The sequence below is a fragment of the Pelobates fuscus genome, chromosome 8 (assembly GCF_036172605.1).
Source record: "Pelobates fuscus isolate aPelFus1 chromosome 8, aPelFus1.pri, whole genome shotgun sequence".
NCBI lineage: Eukaryota > Metazoa > Chordata > Amphibia > Anura > Pelobatidae > Pelobates > Pelobates fuscus.
The window spans coordinates 145,095,848-145,122,380 of NC_086324.1; the positions used below are offsets into that span (position 1 = coordinate 145,095,848).

General features: G+C 36.6%; 1 protein-coding gene across 2 annotated transcripts in view; it reads right to left on the reverse strand.

Moving 5' to 3' along the window:
• Positions 1-9,436: 9,436 nt before the first annotated feature.
• PDGFA (platelet derived growth factor subunit A) overlaps positions 9,437-26,533 on the reverse strand; it is a 45,556-nt gene continuing 28,459 nt past the window's right edge. The window contains exons 5-7 of one of the 2 annotated variants that reach the window (XM_063430381.1): positions 18,614-18,737; positions 17,281-17,366; positions 9,437-13,970 (exon numbers count right to left, since the gene is read on the reverse strand). In XM_063430381.1, the coding sequence (XP_063286451.1) occupies positions 17,311-17,366; positions 18,614-18,737 (180 nt within the window). In that variant the 3' untranslated portion in view covers positions 9,437-13,970; positions 17,281-17,310. The remainder of the gene's footprint in view (positions 13,971-17,280; positions 17,367-18,613; positions 18,738-26,533) is intronic. The other variant, XM_063430382.1, reaches the window with a different exon arrangement.

The window sequence follows — 26,533 nt, forward strand, 5'->3', positions numbered from 1 at the left end:
AGGAATCTCTGCCCATATCCCAGTACATGCGCGTGCTGAGGTATAACAGTGACCCTGTAAATCAAGCAAAACAACTACAGGAGATGACCGATAGATTTTTAGCCAGAGGCTATAGTCACGAAGTCCTGACGAAAGCAAAGGATAAAGCAATTGGACATATGACACAGGCATCTAGAGAGACCACACAGAAATCTCAACCAGTGAACAAAATGTACCTACCACTGACTCTTCATACTGGCACCCCACAGATTCAACAAGCCATACACAAATACTGGGGAATTTTAGGTTCAGATAGGAACCTACCTTCGATTTTCTCCCTAAAACCGAATATCAGTTTAAAACGGAATAAAAATCTGAGAGACTTATTAGTCAAAAGTGACCCTACGTTTTGCTACCAGAAAACCATGGGACCCAGTAAGAAAGGCTGTCATCGATGCAGCGGATGTGTCACATGTAGTCACATGAACACAGGCAACTCGTTTGCCCATCCTCATAGTGGGACTCGAATTCTAATTACCCACTACATTACATGTATGACCAATCATGTGATATACCTAATCACTTGTCCCTGTGGCCTTTCATACGTGGGGAAAACTGACTTAACTCTCCGAGAACGTATACGCGGACACAGGTCAAATATCACCACCGCATTTAGAGACCAAAAATCGGATAAACCAGTTGCCAAACATTTCCTTCAACTGAACCACAGACTCCCTACATTAAAGTTTATAGCCATCGATCACGTCCCACCAAGCCCCAGAGGAGGAGACAGGTCCAAAATGCTGTTACAGCGTGAAACCTATTGGATACACCGATTGGACACTGTCACTCCGAAAGGACTAAATGAATATATTTCCTTTACGATGTTTCTTTGAACAATTTCCCGCTTTCAATATTGTTGTTAAGTACAGTTCTTGATCCTCTTCAGATATCTCTATAGTTGAACCATTTAGCTTTATATGGTTACACAACATGGAATTTGGTTGTTAAGTTAGCCAATTGTTTATTTCTAATTATTTCTAATCCTGTCAATTTTTTGCTCAAGTATATCAGTCCTTGATTTTTTAGAGACATAATTGCCGAGTAGAATTGTAATTTTCTTTGTGTATGTCACGGTCACTATAGACACACTTTCACATGGTTCATTGTGGGAGCACTTTTTTGACCCCTCGGCTGTCTCATTCTTACATTACAAATAGTGAGAATAGTTTTTATTGAATACGTACTAAGTATTCTTTTATTTACTTTTCAATTTTTTCAATTGTAGATCTCGTCTTCTGAGATCTTCCAACAATTTTGCGTAGAGCACTTTCACGAGGGTTTGCTTTCTGTACTTTAGCCCTGGGAGTGCACACTCGATCACCTAGCAACTGGGATACACGTTAGTATACACGCCCAGTAATCTGAATGAAGACCGGACACTTCCGGGTATAGTTTCGTTGCCTAGCAACTATGATGCACGTCATCACGCACGCCCAGTACCACGTGAGGCGTTGGGACACTTCCGGGTTTGGCTAAACACTTGCACACGATTGGTGAGTTATACATGTGTATTTGATATTTAAATGCTGCTTTTTCACTTGTTGTTTGATCTTGAAAAAGACCCTTAGGGGTCGAAACGTCGATTGATATGCGTTACACTTGGTTGTAAACTTTTTCTACCACATTAAATTCATCGAAAAAGTCCTTTTGAGTGCTCCTATTTCACCTTTGACTACATATCTCAGACGCTGGTAGCACCTAAGGCAAGACAACTATCAGTTCGTTAAGGGTGAGTGCCTAAACTATCGTTATTTTTATATATATATATATATATATATATATATATATATATATATATATAGTAGGAGGTGTGTAGATGAAAACAAACCAGAAATAGTAAAAAATGTAAAAGTAAATAAAAGTGTATAGAATTGATGTGTGATATAAAGCTATTTGTAGGGAGAGAGGGGATGTATTCTAAAGAGTTAAAAGATTGGAAGGATGTGCTGATCATTGTTTGCACCTATCATTTCCATAGATTGAAAGTTGTGTGGGAGACTATCTATAAATGAGGACACAAACTTGGGGTGGGTGGGAAACTGTCCTCCAGTAGGCTACCTGTTGCATATGGCAGTAGAACAGCTGATAGAGCTCTGTGTTGTTTTCAAGTCCTGGATACATTTTAAATCAGGCTGAGGGAGAGAAATATATTAGGGTCAGATGGGCTAAGGGATGGGGGAGATGCATCTATGGACATTTGATGTAAGGGTCATTTGAGCAAAAACAAAGGGAAAGACTGAGAATTACAGAGATAAGACAGAGGTATTCATGTAGGGAAATAAAACCATTAAACCATAGGCGTGCACACGGGGTGTGCCGGGTGTGCCTGGGCACACCCTAATCCCCGCGGCACGCCTATTTATTGAGACCGGCAGGGGAGATCTCAGGATCCCCCCTGTCGGTCCATGCAGAGCCGGCGCTATCCGAGCGCCGGCTCTGCTCTCAGCCTCTCTCCCCACTGGCCCACATGCAGGGAGGGAGGCAGGAGAGGACCCGGGGAGCTATTGCCAGCAGCTCCGCCGGGTTCCTCTCGCGAGATCTGAGCGTTGCCGCGGCAACGCTCAGATCTCGCGTGAGTGAACGCTAGCCCTGCGGGGCTAGAGTTCACTCTCCACTGGACCACCAGGGAAGGATGGCAGAACAAGGATCCCCCCTCCCAGGCATAAGGTAAGAAGGGAGGGGGGGATATTAACTGATCTGCCCCCACCTCCACTGGACCACCAGGGAAGGCAGCTAGGAAGGATCCCCCCTCCCTACATAAAGTAAGAAGGGAGGGGGGATATTAAGTAATGTACCCCCACCTCCACCCCCCACAATCACCCACACAGACACATACACAGCACCAACACACATACAGCACCCACACACATACACAGCACCTACACACATACACAGCACCCACAGACATACACAGCACCGACACACATACAGCACCCACACACATACACAGCACCCACACACATACAGCACCCACAGACATACACAGCACCCACAGACACATACAGCACCCACAGACACATACAGCACCCACAGACACATACAGTACCCACAGACACACAGCACCCTCACACATACAGCACCCACAGACATTCACAGCACCCACAGACATACACAGCACCCACACATATACAGCACCCACACACATACAGCACACACACATACAGCACACACATACATACAGCACACACATACATCACACACACACACAGCACCCTCACAAACACACAGCACCCTCACACACATTACACAAACAGCACACTCACACAGCACACTACCAGTACCCTCACACGCAAACAGCACCCTCACACACAGTACATTTACAGCACCCTCACAAGTGCGCGCACACACACACAAACAGCACCCTGACACACAGTACATTCACAGCACCCTCACAAGCACGCACACACAAACACCCTCACCCACACATCACACTAACAGCACCCTCACACAGCACACACACAGCAGTGTGTGTGTGTGTGTGTGTGTGTGTGTATATATATATATATGTGTATATATACATATATATATATATACATATATATATATATACATACATATATATATATACGCGGCGTGGGCTTGTGCTTTAGGGTGCACACCCTAATGCAATAGGCTGCGCACGCCTATGCATTAAACAAATAACAAGAAAGATATATGGGCCTAAGCTGGTAAAACTAACTTTTAACATAATGTAATAAAGGTGATCAAATATGCAATGTGCCAGGGATAAGCAAAGTATGACTAGCACAGGCTTGGAAATATATACATTTAAAATAAGAAAAGAAAATAATAATCACTAAATATAAAAACACACACAACAGCAGAAATATCAGGGTATGTAAAATATAATGAAATGCTGGTCCTCCAGAAGGCTACCTATTGCATATGGCAGTAGAACAGCCGATAGAGCACTGTGCTGCTTGCAAGTCCGGGATAAATTTTAAATCAGGCTGTATGAATATGCTCTACTCTAGATCTGGATAGATTCATGAAGCATGTTCCTAATCCTGTCATTATTACATTTTAAAAAGGTGTGCATGTTTACCTCACTGACTTGCTGAATGTAAGATATGTATCTCGATTCTCTTGTCCTTTGCTGCCTACCCCAAATATTAACAGGTAAGTCCCCAATACAGAAGCTACCAATCTACCACTTAGCCCTTGTTGTTTTATTAACCTACATTCCACCAACCTGGGATTGAGGAAGAGGTAGGGGCATTTACCAGTCCAGTGAAGTGTCACACATGGGGTGGAGGAAAACATTTCTGGTCTCCCTTGCTCATTACAGGGGTCTGGGGAATCCAACATTTTTTGATTATTTATATTAGTACAAAGTGGGAGAGAGTGTTGTTTCATACTGGGGTCCCACAGACCACATTTTGTTTTGGTTTTTTTTAACAGGTGTGGCTGCAAACAGTGTAAACACTTTGTTGTTTGCAGTTGTCACCACTCACGTATGTCATATTTTCTCCCGTTGTTGTACAAACTGTGAACTTATGCCAAGAAAAACAACCACTCCAAGTGGTGCGAAATGTTTGCACGAAATATCCTGTAACATTATCCTCACAATCATCTTTTCTTCCACTTTTACCAAGGCACTCTTTTTTTTTTTGTTTGTTGATTCTTCCTTAAGCGTTCACCTACCGGAAAATTATCTTTGTCATATTTAATTAGCCTCCTCCCGCAAGATTTGAACATTTCTGAAAGTGATTGTTTAATGTTTTAAATGTCTCAAAAACTAAGGGGGGTTCACTAAATGTTTTCAAACTATTTTTAACAAGAAAACTATTTTGAAAAAGGTATGCCATTTGATGTTTTTTTGCTCAGTGGAAAACATCAGTTTTACATTGGGTACATCGCTTTTATAACATAATATTACAGAATAATATGGATGAATCACAAATCATAATATTCATTATCCAAACCTATATTTAGGCAGACTTTACTTTAGAGATGAGAAAAAAGCCTTTAATAACAGCTCAGTATTGGCAATCATCGTTTGAGGTATTTTCTTGGAGGGAAGAGCGTTTTGAGGGATGAGATTGAGGATAAAACATGGTCAGAATGAGTGCAATATTTCAGAAATGTGTATTTATTTTTTAATTACATATTGTGTTAAACCATTTTCTTGAGATAAATATTGCCAGTGTTATCCAAATTATTATTTCTTCATAAGCTGATATAATGGAATCGTACCTTTAAAGCCTCCATATTTTAGGTGCTGTCACCCTTTTACTCTTCATTACCATAGTTCCCTCTGTTGTTTGAGCTCGGAATATTTATTATTATGTTATTGTTATTTAAGAGTGACTCTGGATACCAAAACCAGAATAACTCATTGTGGTGACTATAGTGAATTGAGTTTTATGGATGCAGTCTGTCCAGCTTGCGTCAAACCATTTCCGAGCACCCCTTGCCCGTTATTTAGATAACGTGTAAGTTCCACTTAACAAGATTGTGTAGATTAATACATGTGGTTACCCAGCTGTGTGGTATCTGCTTTTAAGAGAAACCTGCAGATGCATGAGCACAAAAGGAAATATTATTTCATATTCGTCACTAGTGCATGTGGCAAGACGCTTGCCACCATCAGAAGGCGAGTTGTATATGGCCCCATGGTGGACAACATCAAACATAACTGAAGAACAGGGTGGAGGTTGGAGAGTCCACAAGGCACATCAGCAAGAGAACCATGACATTGGTCTACATAATATATTAAAGCATGGGTTTCAACTCCAGCGTGCAGAGTCCCTTGAACCTAATCCCCATATTTGTTTGCTGCGATAGGTTATTTCAAGTAGCCTTATAAAATGTAAAAAAAAAAAAAATGTATGTGTGCGCTTTAACTTAATCTAAATCAATAACTTAATAACTAAAATAGGCACTGTCCTGCTAAAAGCGGGGCAGTTTGGAGGACTGGAATTTATTCATCCCAGTACATCAGCAGCACAACTTTTTTAAGTCACAAATAAAAAGGTAAATACAATTATCTCACCTGCTTAATGTTTAAAAACTAGTTTCTGAAAGCCATGGCTATTAAAAGTACAGTTTCTAAGCTATTGAAAAATAAGCTGTTTTTTATCACAGAACTGGAAATTTGGGGAAATTGACAAAGGAACTGCAAATGTTTGGCCAAAACAGCTCATCTGGAAATATAGCCATTTTGAAGTTGTTGTTTTTTTTTTTTTTAATTCTGCCTTTTTTTCAAAAATATAATTTTTATTGATAATTGTTCACAATAATACATAGTACCATATAATAACACACACAAGAGATATACAATGAACAAAAAAAAACATATTGGAAACATCACTAGTGTTGAACATGTATACGTTGTTATCTTGCACCAGAAAAGGGTAAGACAAAAATATACAATATTTTATACAAATATAATGATGCTAAACCTCAAATTTGGGGCCTAAATTTGCAGGTATTTTGCCAAATCTTGACAACTCCTGGTTTAGTGAACACATCCCTAAATTATCCACGCATGACAACTAGATTTGTGCGTTCTGTTTCGCCAGAATCATGAATTTTTTTGAATTTTGGGTGATTGGCAGTCCGTCCAAAATCCCTGACTCCAAAACACTATATGAATGAATCAAAAAAGAAGCAAGATGGATGGTGGATTCTGAGTTCCATCTGTGGCACCAAAAAAGAGAATATTTGATGGGAAATAAGATGTTTTATTTTCTTTTTATTTATTTTTAATGTATTTATTTTATTCACAGATCAAGTGTGTAGTGACCAATACAGTGGGGAAAAGAGCAGCTGTAAATATATATATCTATGTTTATATACTCAAAAAATATATACAACCAAACTCCACTTTTTTTTTATGGACGAATCGATTCAGATGAACTTACTTATTATTTTTTTCACCGCACTCAAGTCCGATGGCAACCCTTTAGCATGCTTGCCTTGGAAAAGACATTGAAATTAATCTTTTTCCACAATAAATTTGCCCAGTACCTACAGGTAAGATTATACAACATAAATTGAAGAGTCTCTAATTTTGGAATTGAGACATTCCATCACATGTTGAAATTACTTCTACCTCTGTAGGGCTGGCTCACTCAACGCCTGATTGGTCAGAAAAAGAATCTATAGAAGGAAATAACCTACCAGCTAATTCTCGGGATAATACACTTTCTTGACCAAAGACATCAGAAGCCTCTATAAAGCTGAGGCTTACGTTTAAAAAAATAACGTGAGTATTACAGACTTTATTGTCCCTGAATATAAGCAGCAACAAGAATCCAAAACATATCAGTAGCTCAAAATCCATCATTCATGGTTACACAATTCCACAGGAACATATGACGATACACAATTTATTCTTCATACCTTTGCAATTAAGCCTTCAGCTGATGGAGGGCGGAGGACCTCCATCAGCACTTGATTCATAAACACCTCTGTTGAATTTACTTGCAGCTTTGGACTTTATACCACGCTAAGGGTAGTTCTAGCTGGCTGACCACGGTTTTATTAAATCCTGTTGAAGGGAGGTTCACTCACCTAGGTTACTATAGGAAACCTGGGTGTCCCAAATGATACTGAGTAGGCTTATGACAGAAATCAGCTAGGATTTTTCAAATCCTTTCTCGAAAGACCTAGCGGTGTCAAAACCAGGCTGTTAAAAAAAAAAAAAAATCTGAGACTGTACCTTTAATAGACTGATACAGCAATTTCTAGGCATTACACATAGGGCATACCTAATTGAAATAATACAATGTCTTGATTTTTACGAATGCAGCATAGCGAAATAAGTCTCTGCCAAAATATGCGTGCATTTCAGAGGAATTGTACGTGCTTACAATAGAGTATTGTTAATCCATTCTAACAATGTATGGATGGACTTCTACTTTGAGATAACTACTCAGATCAAAAAAATTAGACGTGCCACAGCCAGGATGAAATGTCACAATAAACCTGTTCTGACCTAAATTATTCCTGCTACACTCTCATGGGAAAATTCCTCTTTTCATGCTTGGTAACCATGAGTATTTCCAGCCAAGGACAGGTGACTCTGGCCATTTCACAGATGTTTTATTTGAAGATTAAATTTTCTAAGCCATTTAAAAATTATTAAGGTACCCATGCATGACAGCCCAAAAGCATGCTTGTCTGGGAAAGGAAAAAAGAAACGAGATAGTTTTACACACAAAAATCTTGACGAGGCGATAAGAGCATCCGTTTCCGACGACAACTAAGCTGCATTTATGTTAACTCGTTCTATGATGGCAGCAAATCATTTTGCTATAAAAGTAATGAACTCCAGATGTGTACAGAGCTCATTTGGGACATAGTAGCAATCATGGGGTGTTAATGAATGCATGTGTTGCTTTGATTACCTTATCACTTGCACATAGTAACATCAGTAATATTTCCGATAGATCAGATATGCCAATCATAATTTAAAATGTATTGTACAGATTTATTAAAAAGGACCAGCAGCCTCAATAATCGTTAATTTAGTTACTACGCGCTTCATGTAATCCCATCAAAGACTGTATGACATGCAACACTGTATCTCAATCTCATCAACTGTTGAAACATTTTTTTTTTTTTTTTTTAGGATTAAGCAAAGAGCAGTCATGACACAAAATCTCCCTCTTTGTGTAGACTTCAAGAAATACCATAACATTTCCATGGGAAGGACATGCTCCCAAAAGATGCCCTTTCATTATGCCTAAACGTCACATCTCATTCCAAAATCCAAGGGAAAAAAATGCAATTTTGGTCATGAGATCTGAAATGGGGCTTCCAAAGGGAGCAGAAAAAAAAAGTTAATCTACATTCTGGATTTGACTCATTCTTGGCTCAAACAGACAGACCAAATCCCAAAGCGCTAGCGTGTTTGTGTCTGTCTCAGAAACAACTGGATTTTTCACTTTTGGAAAAACTTCCCTTTCTTTTGAAGGCATATTAAATCCATATGATGCATTCTGTAACATGTATATTTTGCCTTACTTACCAGTGGTTCATGAAAAGGAGAAAACCCTTGCATGACTTTCGCAACATGTAACTATGTGGAAAAAGTAATATTTATGCTCATGAAGCACTCTTCATATTAACCAAGATGCCTTCTCCACTTTTCAATGAATCACTTGTTGTAGATATAGCTAATCTAATGTGTAACCAAAGGTTCCATATTTGGTACTCATGTGCAAGGTTCTGACCAAAGAGTGTTCTTGACCAAGGTCTGAAGACAGCGTAGACAAAAACATGGCTCCATGTCAAAAGCCGAAGTCACAGATTCCATCTACATCATTTTAATGGGTATACAAAGCTTTTGTCATTAGATATCTTGTAGGCAATAAACAAATTTAGCAACATAACTGGCATCCCACCGAGAAACATAAATATATAAATTACACTTTTTTTTACAGGCGTTTCTTGTACGCAGACACATACATCCATGTGCATAACATTATGAATTGTACACTTAATTGCAAAAGAGCACACACAATTTAATACACGCACTTCCAGTTTTGGAGCAGAATGTAACTTAGTTGGGAATGAACGACAAATAAAAAATTATAATGAAGGGAAAAAAGAGTGTCTGTCTTTGGTGCACAAGCAATACAACAAAGAGTTGTTGAAAATGTATTCAAAAGAAATGTAAAACTATGTTTTAAAGAAAACCTTCATTGTTCATTATATTAAAAAAGTATGATTAAATAAGAAATTACAATACATAGTTTGAATTATGTGTTTTATTTGATTTATTTGAAAATATTGAATAATAAAATATTTTGCCGTTGGAAGTATTTTAGCTTTATTTATTTTTTTATAAATTTGATCTTTCCCTTTTCACTGAAATCTACGCTTTTCTCAAACCTATTTAATGTGGCAAAAATAATCAAGTCTCCGGCTTTTTCCAAAATATGATGTACACAATCCTGCACACAAAAGCTAATGCTAGCACAGGATCATAGAATATGTATCTCAGCAATAGATGCTGCTGAATTAATACATTGAGTTCCTTTACGGAATTTTCAATCAACAATGCAGGTTTTCAGTATCTTGCTGGAGATATGGAGCCAGTCTCAACAGCTAATTTTGGAAAAATGAATGAACTGGAAATGTTTTACGCTTAATTATTGTCCATGAATTACATTATCCATGAAGCTCGGGTGGCCTTCTGTATTAAATTTTCATGATATATATATATGCAATTTTTGGAGCCACAATTAAATGAATTGTAGTTTTTGCCACACAGATACTATCTTCATCAGAGTTATCTGCAATTCTCAAAGACGTCTTTCAAACAGCAGCAGTGCCACCCATGGCATAATATTTAACCAACGATTAATAAAAGAAGCAGCATTTTGAGAAAATATATAGGTGTGACAAATTCCAAATTTCATGTTGCTCATTCACTAACGTGGGGAAAGGTCTCTCTCATCAGGATTATATACAACTAAATGCATTTCTCTCTCCGGAAAAAAGCTCTGAAAATGTATGACACCTTCATTTCATTTAGATATATTGTGAGGTTTTATAATGTATTTATTTTTTTAAGTATAGCATATATAAATTTGAACTGCAACAACTAACACTCAACAGGAACCCGGCTAAAATGTATTTTAGAAATGTTACAGGTGGCACACAGCCTGAGTAGGTTAGAGATGATCTACTCTTACTCTAAAAATTAAATTAGGTTCATTCGTAACAGTAATTGTAAATACTAGAATATCCCAAGCCATCATCAAGGCACCTCTATAGTGTATCTAGGCACGAAGATACAGAAAACAAACATTCCGTAAACGCATATTGGTTGTTTATTTGACTTAAAATCCTAAGGAACATAGTCCCACCCCTACCTCAGGCTTACGCGCACATTTGATAGAGTTCCCTAAATACCTGCTTACCACACTGGGTATAGATGAGTTCTACTTTGGGATAACCCACATTGAAAAAGTTAGATGTGCCACAGTCATAATGGAATGCTACAATAAATCTGTTCTGACCAAAATGGCTTCTACATTAGGGGTAGGCAACCTTCAGCACACCAGATGTTGTGGACTACGTTTCCCCTAATCTTTTGCCTGTAATAAGGTCGTAAGAGCATTGGAGGGTGGGAGGGGTAGACCATAACATTTGGAGTGCCAAAGGTTGCCTATCTCTGTTCTACACTCTCACGGTAAAATACCTTCTTTTTGTGCTTGGTAGGCATGAGTATTCCAGCCAAGAACAGGTCACCATGGCTAAAATTTAGGAAAGGGACTTGTCAGAGTTAAATGTATGGTATGTGGGATTAAAGAACAAAACACATATTTTATTTATGTAAATACTGGGTAAATAATACTTAATAAGAAAGTAATTCTTAAATAATTAAGTCATTGATATCAAGTTTAGGTTGGTCATAGATAAATGGATAAGTGTATAACTACTGGACAAACTCTTGCGCAAAGAGATGGCCTCATGGAGGAGAGAGCTGATAGGAGGTCTGATCATTTAAGAATGAAAAACAAAGATTTAGGTATATCCATCTATATAGGAAGAAATTCATGATTTATTTTCCCTTTTCAGTTAGCATGCAGGAAAACAAGCTACTGTTTGGTGCAGCTGTAAAGTTTCGGGAATTATGCTAAACATCTATATAAAAATTAGAGCTAATTTTTTTTAATTACATACATTCCCCAGGTGTTCACCCGAATTAATATATCTATACAGGAAAACTGAAAATCATATGTGGTGTCTAAAATAGTTTTAAATTCTTTGCCATGCTCAAAGGCATTTAGAGGCCAGCTACATTAGCAACAATTACTTATCGATAATGTAAGTCTAGTGTTTCCTTTTTCTCGGAATTAGGCCACAAGATAAAGAACAAGTTTCAAAATGAGACAATCGTGACTGTGATCACAGCAGTTAAACATAAGCTATCATACACTTTGTGCTCATATATTTACCTTCAATAGCGGTAGCTCAAAATATTTGAATGTTAGGGACATGGCTCTACAAAAATATGACTACATGATGCATTTTTGGTTCAAGAAAACATATCAGGCCTTCTTAATTATATAAAAATGTTAATTTTAGATAAAAATACAAACTTTAACTTTACAGAAAAAAACACATTTCTGTTGAACACACATAAAGCATATTTTTTTTTTTTTTTACCAAAAATAAAGAATTTAGAATTTGTTGAAATACAAGTAGCAAATACTCTTGTTGCTACTGTGACACTGTACAATGCAAGTACAAGAATAAATTGTTAATTTCACACGTTCTGGCAATGGGCAAATGTTTACTGTGTATGATGACATACCAAAATTGCAAGAAAAAAAAATAGCACTATTAGGCAACTGGCACAAGTTTGACGTTGTACAGATATCCCATGATTTATTAATGTACAATATTTTATTTAAAATTATTTAAATTATGCAGACACAGTTGAAACAAAAAAGTAGAGGAAAAAGGGACTACATATACCTTTGTTTTGTTTTTATTTGAATACAATTCATTAGCTTACCTCCCTACGAGAGGAAATATTCTATAGAGTCATAGCCTTTTTTTTTTGTATATGCTTTCTCTGCGATAAATCTCTATTGGATAAGAAAAAAAAATTCTGATAACAGGGACCGAGGAAGATTCATTAAAAGTGAATTCACTCTTGCAGTTACGTAAAAATACACGTATGATTTTTAGTTTTTACTTTAAGAAAGAACATATTCGATGTTTCGTTACAAATAATTACACTAAAGTTTTAAATTCTGAATTGCAATTTCAATTTATAATGTTTGTGACAGTCTTACAAATTATGTCAAACAGAAATCTGGGGTCCTTTCCAGGGTCGTTTGTGTAATTAGGAACTGTTAGTAATTGAGCGGAAAATTTCTAATTTTGGGCCAAAGTAGGCAAAATTGGAAACAATTCTGACAACCTATTTTTCTATATGAGCTATTTTGACCTAACACTGTCAATTACCAGCAATTTCCAGTTTAGTGAGTACCCCACGAGTAATTTGTCATGCGGCCTCTTTCGGACATCTTATTTGAATATACTAATTCCCATATATCCTCATTGGTGACAACAACTTTTTCAGCAAAATGTCAACTTTTTTTTTTTTTTTTTACAAAACACACAAAACAATACTTTGTAACATCTTTAACAAGCAAGAGTGAATGCACTTTATTGAAAAAAAATAAAAATCTATAAACACCATGAAGGTCTCTGCTATTAAAATGCGTCGGCTCATGCTCTGCATCAACTGACTCATTTTAAAAGCAGGTGTTTTACAAGTGCTAAAACAACATAGCCACATTTTAAATTACCCCCACAGCTCAATAATTACTTTATGGAGTAAAAATTAAAAAATAAAATAAGTCCTCCTTAAGGCTTCCCAGGTTTTTTTAATATTTTTTTTCTTTTTTTTTTTGAAGACATTAAACACCACTGAGCAAGGATGTATTGTTCCGGTAGCTTCTGTGTAGACACTTGTTCATTTGATACATTCCTGGCTTTTTTGTGCCATGTGTCTGTCAATAGCCATCCATCTTCGTTAGCAAAAGCAGGCACATCTCTTGACATAAAGCACCATTGCTTGAACGTTATGCATCTATTTACTTGCTATATTTTCAGTACTTTCTTTTTTTTTTTTAAATATATCCTTTTAACCAACGGCCATCTTGTTTTGTAGCCGAGTTATTTTTTTCGGACAGGGGAAGCGTCTCTTCTCTGTTAGAGTGCTACAATACTTGCTTTGATGTCACATTAAAACAAAATGTACATTGTTCCTTTGTTCTCACAGAGTGTCCTTTGAACCATTTTATTTCATTTATTTATTTCAGTCTTTGCGCACAAGAGAACAAAAAACAAAACAGTCAATAAAGCACCATACGTGGAAGATTCAGGAATGTAACAAAGTTGTGTACATCCGAGTCCCAGATGAAACAGTCTAGCTTATTTTCACCTCACATCTGCAAAAGGATAGAAAGGGGGGGGTCAAATCACTTTTACAGAACAAATAAAAAATGGAAATTGCAAAAAGTTAAATAATCACTTAGTCAGTCCACAAAATATGAAGCTGTAAGTTATTAATTACCCTATTTCACTTCCATGTGGGGGATCGTTTTTTTAATAGTTTCTAGTAATTGGTACATTAACAAATGTGTGATTATTTATATATGGGTGCTCACCAATTTTATTTGGGTAAGAGGTTTTACTATGGATTACACATTTTTGTAATGTGATCATGATAGAATCTTGTAAATTAAAAATCTAAAATTGTGTGAATTCTGAATTATCAAGGTTTCGCATTCATTCAGTAGTTCTATATAAAATTCTAACTAAAGAGATCATGCATGGGTAGACCTGCAAGAAATGGGTCAAAAAATAATATTTTATGAATCTGAAAAAACTGTCGCATTTCACTCTAGTAAATAGAATTTTTCTAATATAAGCTCCCGGTTCTGATTTTGAGCCTCTGCACTCAAAAGGAGATTGAGAATTGGGATCCGCCAAATAATGAATTGCAGAGAGAGGCATGGAACAAAGTGAAAGTCTTCACCTATAAAATAAGCACCAAAATCATAAAAAAAAAAATCCATCTAACAGGTGGAACTTGCTTTTTTTTTAACTATCTGAACCTGGTACCTGCCTAGATCTGCCTTATTTTATTGGAGTAGAAACAGGGCAAGTTTAGGTGTTTATATACAGCCCTGCCATTAATACTAGTATTTTGTTTACACATACATATATAGATTAATTTTTTTCAAATTAAATATTATTTTTTTTTACTATTTAGATGAATTTTGATGTTCCCCATTTCTTTACTTGTAAAATAGGCCTTTATTTAATAAGAATTACAATTGTCTTCTTCAGGCTGAATTAGCTTAGAAAGTAAGGGGTTTAAAAAAAAGAAAAAGGAACAGTTTTTAAAAACTTTTGGTCTGTTTTCACAACTCTTTTTCTATTTGTGTTAAACTGCAGTCATTTCTTCTCCCTCCCTGCTCTAGAACAAATATTTGCCGTTTTAGTAACAAAAGCACCCATTTAGGGATTTGCTCTGCAATATTCTGATTGTGTTGTGTTTTCAAGTGATCGGTTCCGCTTTTGCTTTAGAAACACAGGAAAATTCAGAGCAACTGAGCACAAAACAAAACGAAATGAAAGGTTGCATTTGTTTCCCATACTGAAGTCTGTAGAGTATAAATGTACATGTATATTATAAACCTGTTCTTTGTATTGAAAACATGTCTTTTAAACACATTTTCCTTTACTTTTTCTCATCCAACACAGACAAACTAATCAAGCCAATAACGTTTGGTAACACCAACTCCATGCACCAAAAAGAACAGAAAATTGATTTTATGTCCCAGCAGAGAGACGAGCGAGTTTTGTGGTCCTAGTCTATGGTTACCAACTACAAAGGTCAAACGTCTGATTGCAAAAAACAGGAGCCAAGGGAGGGTACCAGATTATCATCTCCCTCTTCGCACATGTTCTTTCATTTCAAAGGAGACAAGAGAAGCAGTGACTATACATTTTCCACTTAATTCAATCTGTGTTCAGTGCCAAGGACTCAACATGCCACTAAGCCGCAGTAGTCCCCTAAATTGCCATTTTGGCATAGATATTTGGTGGATATTCCTCCAACCTCTCCCCCCCCCCCTAGGGATTCCAGTTAAAAATCTTCTTCCAGCATTGGGATTCGTGTTGTTCCTATTTTGTCAGCCAACATGAAACCCACTCATTCCAGAAGGCTCACCTCTTTTGATCTAGATCCACCCCCTTAAAAAATTTCCGTTCTCTTTTCTACTCATATTTTTAAAACTTGTTTTAAACTTTTATCTTTCTCTAACAGTTTCTGCGATTGCCTATTTTTTTTATTTTGCCACTTGTCATTTGTTAGGCAAACAACTGCATGGTATTTATTATCATTAACGTCCATTTATTTGTAACAAGCTGGCATATTCAGTAGAGGTGTTCTGTAAAATCTCCACATCTTTATCCAGACTTCCAGAAGACTATAGGTGGAGGTGTAATAGGCAGAACTGCCTGTCATGAAACCTATATTGTACAGGCCTCTATACATGTGCCACAATCTATTTTACTGCCCAAGTTTAGTTAAAAGGAGGAAACAGTACCTACATGTTAAAGGGTTACTTCAATCATCATAACTAGTACAGTCCACTGTAATAGGATAAAGCCAGGAGTATCTTGGCCCAGATCACAGGTAATAGGGCAAATTGTTTAAAAACTTTTGGCTCTCATACTTGGGTCCTCACTGGGCTCCTGGTAACCTCTTGGAATTGGTGACATGCTGAAGCCACGAGCCAATCCATTTACCATTCATTGGTTGAGAGCATCAGATGATCACTCTTAGTCCATGAATGCAATTATGTACATGAGAAGTTGCCCAGAATTTACATTAGCCAGTCCAGAACTCTTGTTTCGTACTGGGTAACGAACTCCCAGTGGCATTGCCATAGGTGGAGGTACACCTTCCTCTGCTGAAGGGTTAAACTCTGTATGTGCAACATTTTATACTGAAGTGATCGTGGTGCTTGAAGTATCCCTTTAATTCATGCGACTTTGGCTAATGCGCCACATGCTACCTATTCATTTATTTTTTTAGTTTTAGATTTAAAAAATGTTTTAATGGTTAGTTTAGTTATATTTAAATTGTGGATATGGCCTTATCTAGATTTTTAGAGAGTATTAAATTGATATAACAACATGATAAAAAAAAATCCTAACATTGTAAGATATATGCATTTCATGGACCGATTAAGCAGATTTTTCCAAGACCTTTTCCAATTTCCACCATTAAATCTAAAATATTTTACTCCTGTAACAAACAAAAAAATGAGATTAAGCTTGTGACACATTCATGCATGGTAATCCCACGAATCAGCCGCGATGATAAATTATACAGAAAATTCCATCAGATCAGAAAAAAAGCATAAGCAGAGGAAAGTTAAAAAAAAAAAAAAAAAAAAATGACAAAAAGAGACAAAAAAGTGGGTTAAGAAAAAAAAAAAAAAAACAGCCATGGAATGCATGATGCTTATGGGTGATAAGAAGCTTGCAGAAAAATACCAGCAGGTTGAATTATCAAAGCCAATCATAGCTAATATCTTTGCAGCCTTAAGGTAACAAAGTGTCAAGATTGAAACAAGTGATTGTGGTGACGTGATATGCAGTTGATTAGGACGTTTGTATTATAGGTTCATCATTATTCTTTTCATTGCTTTTTGAGGTTATTGTCATTTACAGGGTTCCTACCTGCCGAGCAAAATAAAATCCACCAGGTAATTATGATGACTTTAGTTTTTTTCGTTTCCGTTTTTTACCTGATTCCCTAGTCCTTCCTGTTAACACAAGGGTAGGGCTGGTAAAAAGGCCTAAGGAAATGTATTTCAGTTCAGGAATGAAATTTAAAAAAAAAAAAAAGCAAGTTCCTCTCACACAAAAAAAAAAAAAACTAAGGTTTGCCCAACCCATTATTTTTGAAATGGGAATAAAATAATGCATGAAGAATCTCTAGGACATAGGTCTCAAAATAAATGGATTTTATGTCCCTGATAGCTTCTTGGTTTTTGATACTTTGCTCTAGAATGACTCCTTATACATAGTCCACATTGTGTAGTCAGGTCTAGAAAACAAAAGGTTAAGATTATGTTTGCACATTATGAGTGAATGATAGTAAAGCAAAGTTACTGGTGCAGGACTCCAGGCTAACCACCTGCATGACCAAATATTGAGATAACTTATTTGGGGGGGGGGGGGGAGAGTTTTTCTTTAGGTGGCCAGCTCAGTTTAGTAAAACAAATATTACCACAGCCAAACTGCTACTTAGTGAAGTTCACAATTTACTGCTATAAAAAAAAAAAAATCCTTTAAAAGGCTTGGTTTTCACCCAACGTGCACGAGCTGTGTTTGTATAATAGCTGATGTCAGCAGGCACATAACAAACCTGTGACTCAGCTCACTATATTCCATAACAACGTGGTAAATAGGCTTTGTAATCAGCACTGTTAGCTGAAAATGACCTTGAAGTTATAAAGAAAGCAGGTGTGTACTGTAAGTATCACGTGTTTCAGTAATTCACAAATAAGCCATTATCAGTATGTAAACAGTACAATATATTGAGGAAGACCGGAAGAAACACTGTAGCTTTAAATCAAGCTAGACTAGACCATTCATAACAGAGGTGTGCCAGGCTCATCCACTCAATAAAGCAGGGGGTTGGGGGGGGGGGGGTGTAAAAAAGGCCTTACAGCAGGAAAACTACATAGCAAGAATGGGGTTGGGGGGAAGGGATACAAGTTGGTTAATAAAGTGCATTGGAGACAGCAATAAAAGTTCAGGAGGGTCTGTAATAGATATGGAGGTCTGTTATCTCAGAGAAACAGCAATACACAAGATTCTCTTTTATCCCCTTCCTTTGTTTTGATCATTTTTAACACTAAGGTGTTGATGAGATGGGTTTTGTGTCTATGATAGCAAGTTTTGGGGGTGGACGTGTTTTTTTTTTATTATCATCATCTTCAGCAGATGTTTCCATAACGACCAAAATTAACAGAATACACAGACGCAAAACAAAATGGAGACTCACCAGTTTCCTCTTCTCGATAATCTGAATTTGAATTTGCTGTACAAGTGCATTCCAGGTGCTCCTCTAATCTCACAAGAACTTCTTTTAATTTGGGTTTTTTTCTTACATATTCTACTTTCGCCACCTGTGAATAAATATGGAGAGATAAATATAAAAAAAAAATTCAATAATGTCAAGATCATGTCAATAATATGACAGGACCATTCTATATCACTAGGTAAAATCATTACATGGTATCACACATACAAATTCACTTTTTCTGCACCACCGGGGTCTGAAATCACTTGGCAGGTATGACAATAAATCATTTTCCCTGATGTACAAATAGCATGGTAAGATCCGTAATTATAAGAGAGGTACTGTAATGCTATGTGTGTCAACTAAAACAACTTCAAAAGTGCCGACATTTGTACAGAATACTTCAACACAATATACAGATATTTTCTTTAATTGTGTTATAAATATAGGTTTTGTTTTGTGCATGTGATCGGGTTGCTTTAGGGTGACGTCTTAAAATTCTCTTTGTCCATTAACAAAAAAAATAAATAAATTGGCACTTACAGGGACTTTTCAGGAATTTATGTCATTGAATAAAAATGCCTAACTTTTTTTCACAAGATGCTAATTTTTTTTTATCCATCTCAGAGAGGCAAAACCAGGGCAAGCATTGCAAATGACGAAACGATACTACTGTTGTTTTCTCTATGCAGACTGCCAGGTTCAAAGAATTAAAAACAATGATTGACGCAGAGCTAAGATGGTGTCACCCAATTGCAGGATTATTTTTCACAACATACATATATATATTTGTTAAATATAGGGATAAGTAAGCATAATGTTAAAAAAAAAAAAAAAACACGGGGAGTGACAGTTTCCCTTTACAGCTTCTTTGTCCTCCTTGAAAGCTTCAAACATTTTATATGTGTACCACTTACAATTATAGCCAGAGTTCAGGATTTAACAAAAAAAGGTAACTACATTGTTAGGGATATCTAGGAATTATTTACATACACTGATCTCAATAGTGTGCAAAATGTGCCCCCTTTGGAATCCACTACAAATGTTCTATAAAGGAACTTGCCAACTGCTGCAGCCAAATATGAAGTACTGATCGACACGTAAAATGATATTCTGAATTGAGTAATCATTGAACAAGCAGGCATGACCTAAGACGTATCACTAAGTCGCAAAACATATTGTCAAATGCCCATTTTGCTGGAGTTTAGAGGCCTGGAAACTCGACATGTACTATCATTGCACTTTTCCTTAAACAATTAGTTTTTTTATTTATTTGGCATGGAACCATTTTTGTTTCATTTTATGCTGATTGATCCATCTAAAATCCTAAGGGTTCTATGGAAGACAAATCGATATGTTTAAGGGAGCGGGCAACAAAGGACATAAGCCAACCATATTTTTCTAGTAACCAGGCAATTAAAGCCTATATATTGTATTAAACACTCAAGAGTTACTTCATTAGTTATATATGTCTAAATATTAGGTAGTCCCCTCTTTGCATCAAGAACAGGTTGGTTTTATTTGAGGCATGGATTCTACCGGAGCTCGATAATTGCATCATGGATGTTCACACAATAGCACCGCACAGTTTCTGCAGATTGTTCGGACGTATATATTTCTATACCTTTATATTATTTCAAAATCTGCGCAAGTCACTGAAGTAAACTAAAAGCTCTGTCATGTTTTAAGAACTGGCTCAGTGCATTATCTTGCTTGAGATACTAATACATTAAAACAAGTAAATTCTGTCCGTAAACAGATTCAGCTTGCAAGTAACAATGCTTAGGTACACCATGACATACCAGTGATACTCAAAAGACCAGCCTATACTGGTGGCACGCAATAATATGCCCTAAAATTCTCTGCAACATTTCTGACCATACTCTTTAAATGGCTTAAATAAAAAGTTGTACACCCAGATAAAGTTTTTTCCCAGTTCGGTCGTCCACTTTAGATGGCTACATGTCCACTATATCCTTAAATTCCTGTTCTTGGAGAGAGCATCATCAATGCCTTCTGCTGACCTTTTGCACTTCAAAAGATGCCCTTCAATCTACCCATCATATATGATCTCTTTTGCCTTTCGTTTAGTTTGAACTTGACTGGACATTCTTCCGTGATCTTTCTTGATAAAAAAAATGTTTTTTTCTGTGGATGTTGCTACAGTTTTTTTGTTGTTGCTGTTTATTGGACCATTCTCTGTACAGAAACGGCAATGTGTGAAACCAGGAGGTTGTCTGTTTTGTAAATACCGGAACCATGGTGTCTACTGTGTCAGACGGTGAAAGATGCTTCCATCACGTATCACCCTCATTCTTACATTTCAATGGCCAACAACTTAAACAATCGATAAAATACAATTCGTTCTTTGGTTATTTGCACAAACAAATAGGTGCAACTCCACTAATGCATTTTCACTACACTATAAATTAATTATTTTTTTTTATATATTTAAAAATCAGCCCACTGTGCCTACACTGTGGTTACATTGACAAGGATAATGTAAGTTCGGAATTATCAGATAGAGCAACAATTGGCAACCTTGTGCACTCCAGAAGTTGTGAACTACATCTCCCATAATGCACTTACAGTCATAATGCCAGCAAAGCACGTAGTCCATAACATCTAGAGTGTCCAAGGTTGCATACCCCTGAACCACAGCATCGTAGCACAAGGTCATAGACACTGTCACACCTACACAATGCTCTGCTAATTTCTAATGCTGAGCTGACAACACATTCAAAAACATTGCAATAAAATAGTGTATTGGTGGGGGGTAAATATACACCTTGATTATTTCGGTCTACATTTTCTAAGTCTGATAACTCACATCAATTCAAGGCACATATACCAAACCAAATACAATTTAAACGTAAACATGTCTGCATTACTGCATGATTTCTGTTATATAGCTGCTGTTTGCTTGTTTTTATCAAGGGTCTCCTACATATGTTCTTCATCTGCCGTACTACAATTCCCATAATTCATTGTCAGCAGGTAAGAAACTTAGTCCAACTATAATAGAGAGTCAAAAATGGACACCATGATCTAAAGAAAAACAAAAACTGGCAGACTAGAAACAAAGTTATCCACTTAACGTTACCCATTCTTATCACCTGTTGGCTCCCAATTTAAACCAACTGCTGCTTTTGAGAACACGAGGTTAATGGTTTTTAAACAATGCACACATTAATATTTACAAATGGAAAACACATTTTCCAAAGCATTTTAAAACTACAGGTCTGTATAACCATTCCATTTCCATAAAAAAAAAAAAATCACTTGTCTTGATCGCATTCACAGTTTCAGGGTGAGATTGAGCAGACATATTAAAAACCTGCAAAGTAAAGTTTAAATCATTATGGACAGCTAGAGTATCCCTAGCAAGCATTGCAGGCTTCCCAGCAATGAAAATAAAGTAATAAAGTGGACTGATTTCAGAGCAAACAATGAGTGACTGCCAAACCTAGCCATATTGATTGTCAAGGGGTCACTCTATTCTCCGTGCATGCCTTTTGGTGCAAAAAAACTTCTCATCCTCACCTTATTGCTCAGAGTAAATTATACATAGAGTGAATTGTCAACATATGTTTCTAGGTAGAAACATAACATACAGGGATATCATTTATAATTAGTGGGGTAATAGCTGATTGATCCAAGGATTAATCTGACTGATATTTTGGGGTCAAGAAGGAATTTTTTCCTAGTTTGTTGCAAAACTGGAAGCGCTTCATACTAGGTTTTTTGCCTTCTTTTGGATCAACAGCAAAAACATATGAGAGGAAGGCTGAACTTGATGGACGCAAGTGTCTTTTCAGCCCATGTGACTATGCAAGATATAAGATTGACCATAGTTCAGTGTCTTCAAATGAAGATTTTTCTTCCAAGACACAAGATCAAAGACTCATCCAAATTATGTGTGGGCTTGGGTGGACACACCAAAATCATTTATCTATTCCTTCTGGATTCGGAAAGAGCCAGAAGATCAAGAATAAATTAATAGTAGCTGTGGTTTTTCTGCTATCATCGTATTGGAAAGAACCACTCATCCTACGTGATGAGTGAAACTGTGGCTAAAGAACGAACTATAATTCCTTAAACCCCTGCTGTACATTCGTTGGAATAAAAAAAAAAGAATTCAGTAGACCAAAATGAGAGGTATCTGATTGGCGCAGCCTCTTCCTGGCCTGTAGAGGTCTGCTTGTTGTAAATGCGTGACTGTGCAAATGTTGCCATTTTGGGATTTTTCAAAGTGAGTATTATTATTATATTTTTTATTTGCAAAGAGAAAAACTAGGGATTTAGTTATAGGAGTGTTCACCTTAAACAAGCATATATTGATAGGGTAAATTTGTAAAAGTTAATATTTTGTTTCAAAGCACAATCATAAGGAGATTTTATTTTTACATATTGTATACATAGTCTCCCTTTAAGGGAGCTTTTGGGCCAGTCAAAACCTTGTTTTGGACTCTTACTTTTTTTTCTCTCTCATTTTTATAAATAGTACTGCAAATATCTGACATTAACACATGTACACACTTGTTCATGTCGTTTTCCTTGCTTTGTATGGCTAAAGAAATGCAAGCTGACAGTAGCTTATATGTTTGACAAAATAAAGGTAGATGTCATAAATATTTAACTTTTAACCTGTATGTATAAAAAATCTATTTCAGCCATAATCTGTTAGGTCCCGATGAAAATTAAATTTAAAGGATAACTGTCTTGTTTCCTAATAATGTTTATAAAGTATTTATCCAATCAAACAGCACTGAAGCACGTTTGTCTAATAGCAAGTCGAGGCATATATAAAACCAATTTCCGTCTGTTGACTAAATTAATATTGTTGTGTGCCACCATTTTGAATAATTATTATTTAAAGTGTTTTTCTGTACAAATCTACATACTTTTCCCAATGTTTCTTAAAAGGGATTCTCAATAAACCCGTTTTCCTGGCACTAGAGGATCCTGATGTGCCACCCATCCCACGTCGCTGACACTTACCTGAATTCAGCGCCGATGTCTCTCAGCGCTGGGTCAGGCGCGCATTAGACCTCCGCATAGGAAAGCATTATTCAATGCCTTCCTATGGGGATTACGGCTACGCTGGAGGTCCTCATGCATAGCGTGAAGACATACAGCGTCGTTTAGACGACCAAAAGTCATCTAAGAAGCCGGAAGTCCCTCTAGTGGCTGTCTGGTAGACAGCCACTAGAGGAGGACCTTATCCTGCAAGGTAAATATTGCAGTTTATAAACACTACAATAATTACACTTGCAGGGTTAAGGGTGATGGGAGTTGGCACACAGACCACTTCAATGAGCTGAAGTGGTCTGGGTGCCTACAGAGTCCCTTTAAAGTGAAAATGAAACATTTGGCTATAAAAAGGAGTCATCTTGGCCTTTGTTTGTTCAGTGAATTTCCCAAATAGGAGCTCAGCAAGCATCATGGGAAATATGTTAATTTGCATAAAGAACAAGCAAACATGTGCATTATTTTTAAATAGCCTTTCTAGAAAAAGGTTCTACCAAAGTGATATTAATACTGTCAGATCTGTTCTTTTAATGGCAAGATGTTGTCACTTGAGGACAAACTTTTAAGATTGAGAAGAATATAGACTAGACAGAAAAATCTCTATTTAGTTCTTGTCACCAAAACTCAATTTATATAGGCCACAATGATGGTTATTGTCTTCTAGACAAAAAAAAAAAAGCACTTAAATGTGACAGATCCAAAATTGTATCCTTTTGATACTCCAAAAGTTTATAAAGTTCTTTAACGTTTACCAGGAAAAAAAAAATTGCTGCAACTTAAACATTTTGTTCACAGTATCCAGTGGAGGAAAAAAAAAATGTTTCCACACAAGTCTGACTAAAAACTATCTCAAAGTTAGCTTTCAGTTACTGCCCTTTCTGTCAACAGGACACAGAGTCAGCTTAAATTAGCCTTTGCAAACAAAAAGTACTATAGTCAGACAGTAGCTAAAGAAAAAAAAAAATGTCTAACTTGAAGACATTTTCCAAGCCTGTCAGATTTCCATTGAACAAGTCAAAGTTGTCTCTGACAAGCAAGAATGCTTTGCGAGTAGGGTCAACTTTGGGTCGAAGCGATATGTTTTTATTTCTTTTATAATACGCTCTCTCAGTTAATTCTTTTCAAGACGGGTAAATTTGAGTCATCTGGCGTGAAAGAAAGGCAGATCTGTAAAGCTCTAAAAAGATCAAAATGATGATTAATACCTGTAACTACAGATACAGACAGACTTCTGAAACAGATCTATAATTACACAGCCAAGATTCATCTTTTAAGTTGGCTTGCCGAAATACGAACGATGTTGGAAAGTCCCCTTTAACCCCTTAAGGACACATGACATGTGTGACATGTCATGATTTCCTTTTATTCCAGAAGTTTGGTCCTTAAGGGGTTAAAGCACTGGGAAAAGACAGATAGTATGGTTGCAATATTAAAACCTAAATATATCTACTTGTGCGTTATCTCTACCCAGTTGGACTGAACTGACATAGTAATTTAGTTTGCGAAGCAGCTCATTCAGATTTCAGCTTTTTTTCGTAAATCTGCAAAGACCTATTAAGCTACACACAAAGCATTTATCCTTTTGTTTTCTGGGAAATTTGACATAAAATCATCACGTGACAGCATCCATTATTCCCCAAAATACTTTGTGGCAAAAAAATATGAGTCACTTACTCTTGAAGCCAAGTTTGCAAAAAAAATATTACCATAAAAGGCACTTTTCAAGCGTAGGCAATAAATAATTTGTTGTTTGATTCAAAGATTTGTAGGCTATCTTTCGTTTGTTTGTTTGTTTTTTCAAACTCTGGCTTTCCTATTTAGAGGAAGACGGTGATATTCAGAAGGATAAATGTATATATTTATGTATTTTCTGCAGTTAGAAAAGTATTAGTTATTGAGTTAGTGGAAACACAGGCCTGTTACAAGTTCAATCAATACGTACAGCTTCGTACTCTCTCTGCCCTCTCTGATTGAACTATAACCTCTAAATACCAAGAGATAAAGCCCTTTTGTTGAGAGATAGTCCGTTGTTGGTAATGTCTGGGGTATAGAAGGACAACAGGGTGGGTGTTACAATAAGAAAACAAGGAATTTGAGATAGGTTTTGAATTGTTGCTTAGAATTTGTTTCCTTTTTTGAAGAGATTGAGAGGAAGGAACAGAGGAGAGAGGACGTATATTTGCATTTTGTGTTTCAGACACAATATCATGAATCTTGTACCTTGCAGTCATTTGTACATTGTCAGTCTTTCTCCCCAGCTCCTCTTCCAGCATATCAATAAAGGAAGAGACACTAAATTCATGGAAGTAGCTGTAAATTTAGACAGCTGCTCAGAAACATATCTCCTACCAGTTTTGGCCAAATCAGGACATCTATGTCCCATTGCGGTCTTGCGATGAAAGGCAGCCCAAGTATAACTTTAACTCAATTCCTATCCCAAGTATTTAAATATATTACATGTTCTTTATTGCAGTTGCAATTTTAGATGATCCACTAACAGATTTGCAGTTCTATTTTTTGACTTTTTATGCTCACCGAGCTCTGCTTCCTGAAGGTCCGATCATTTTGCAGCATTTCAAATCAAAATCTGTTTTCCATTAACTGTTGCAAAAGTCAGGGAGGGTGTTAGATTGGTGCTTTTGCATAATACATTTTGCTGTAGTTAGGCCGAGCATGGTGATACGAATGCACTTTAGAAGACAAACAATAAGATTTACACTTTGTGCTCGCCAAACTGCTATCAAGTGTGCAGATCAAACACATTTTTAATACAGACAGCATGCAGGTGCCGTGTGCCAACAGGGAAGAAGGAAAATGGATCCAAGGGTTTAAATGTTGTTAACCATTTTATTCCCTTCAATTTAGAACATA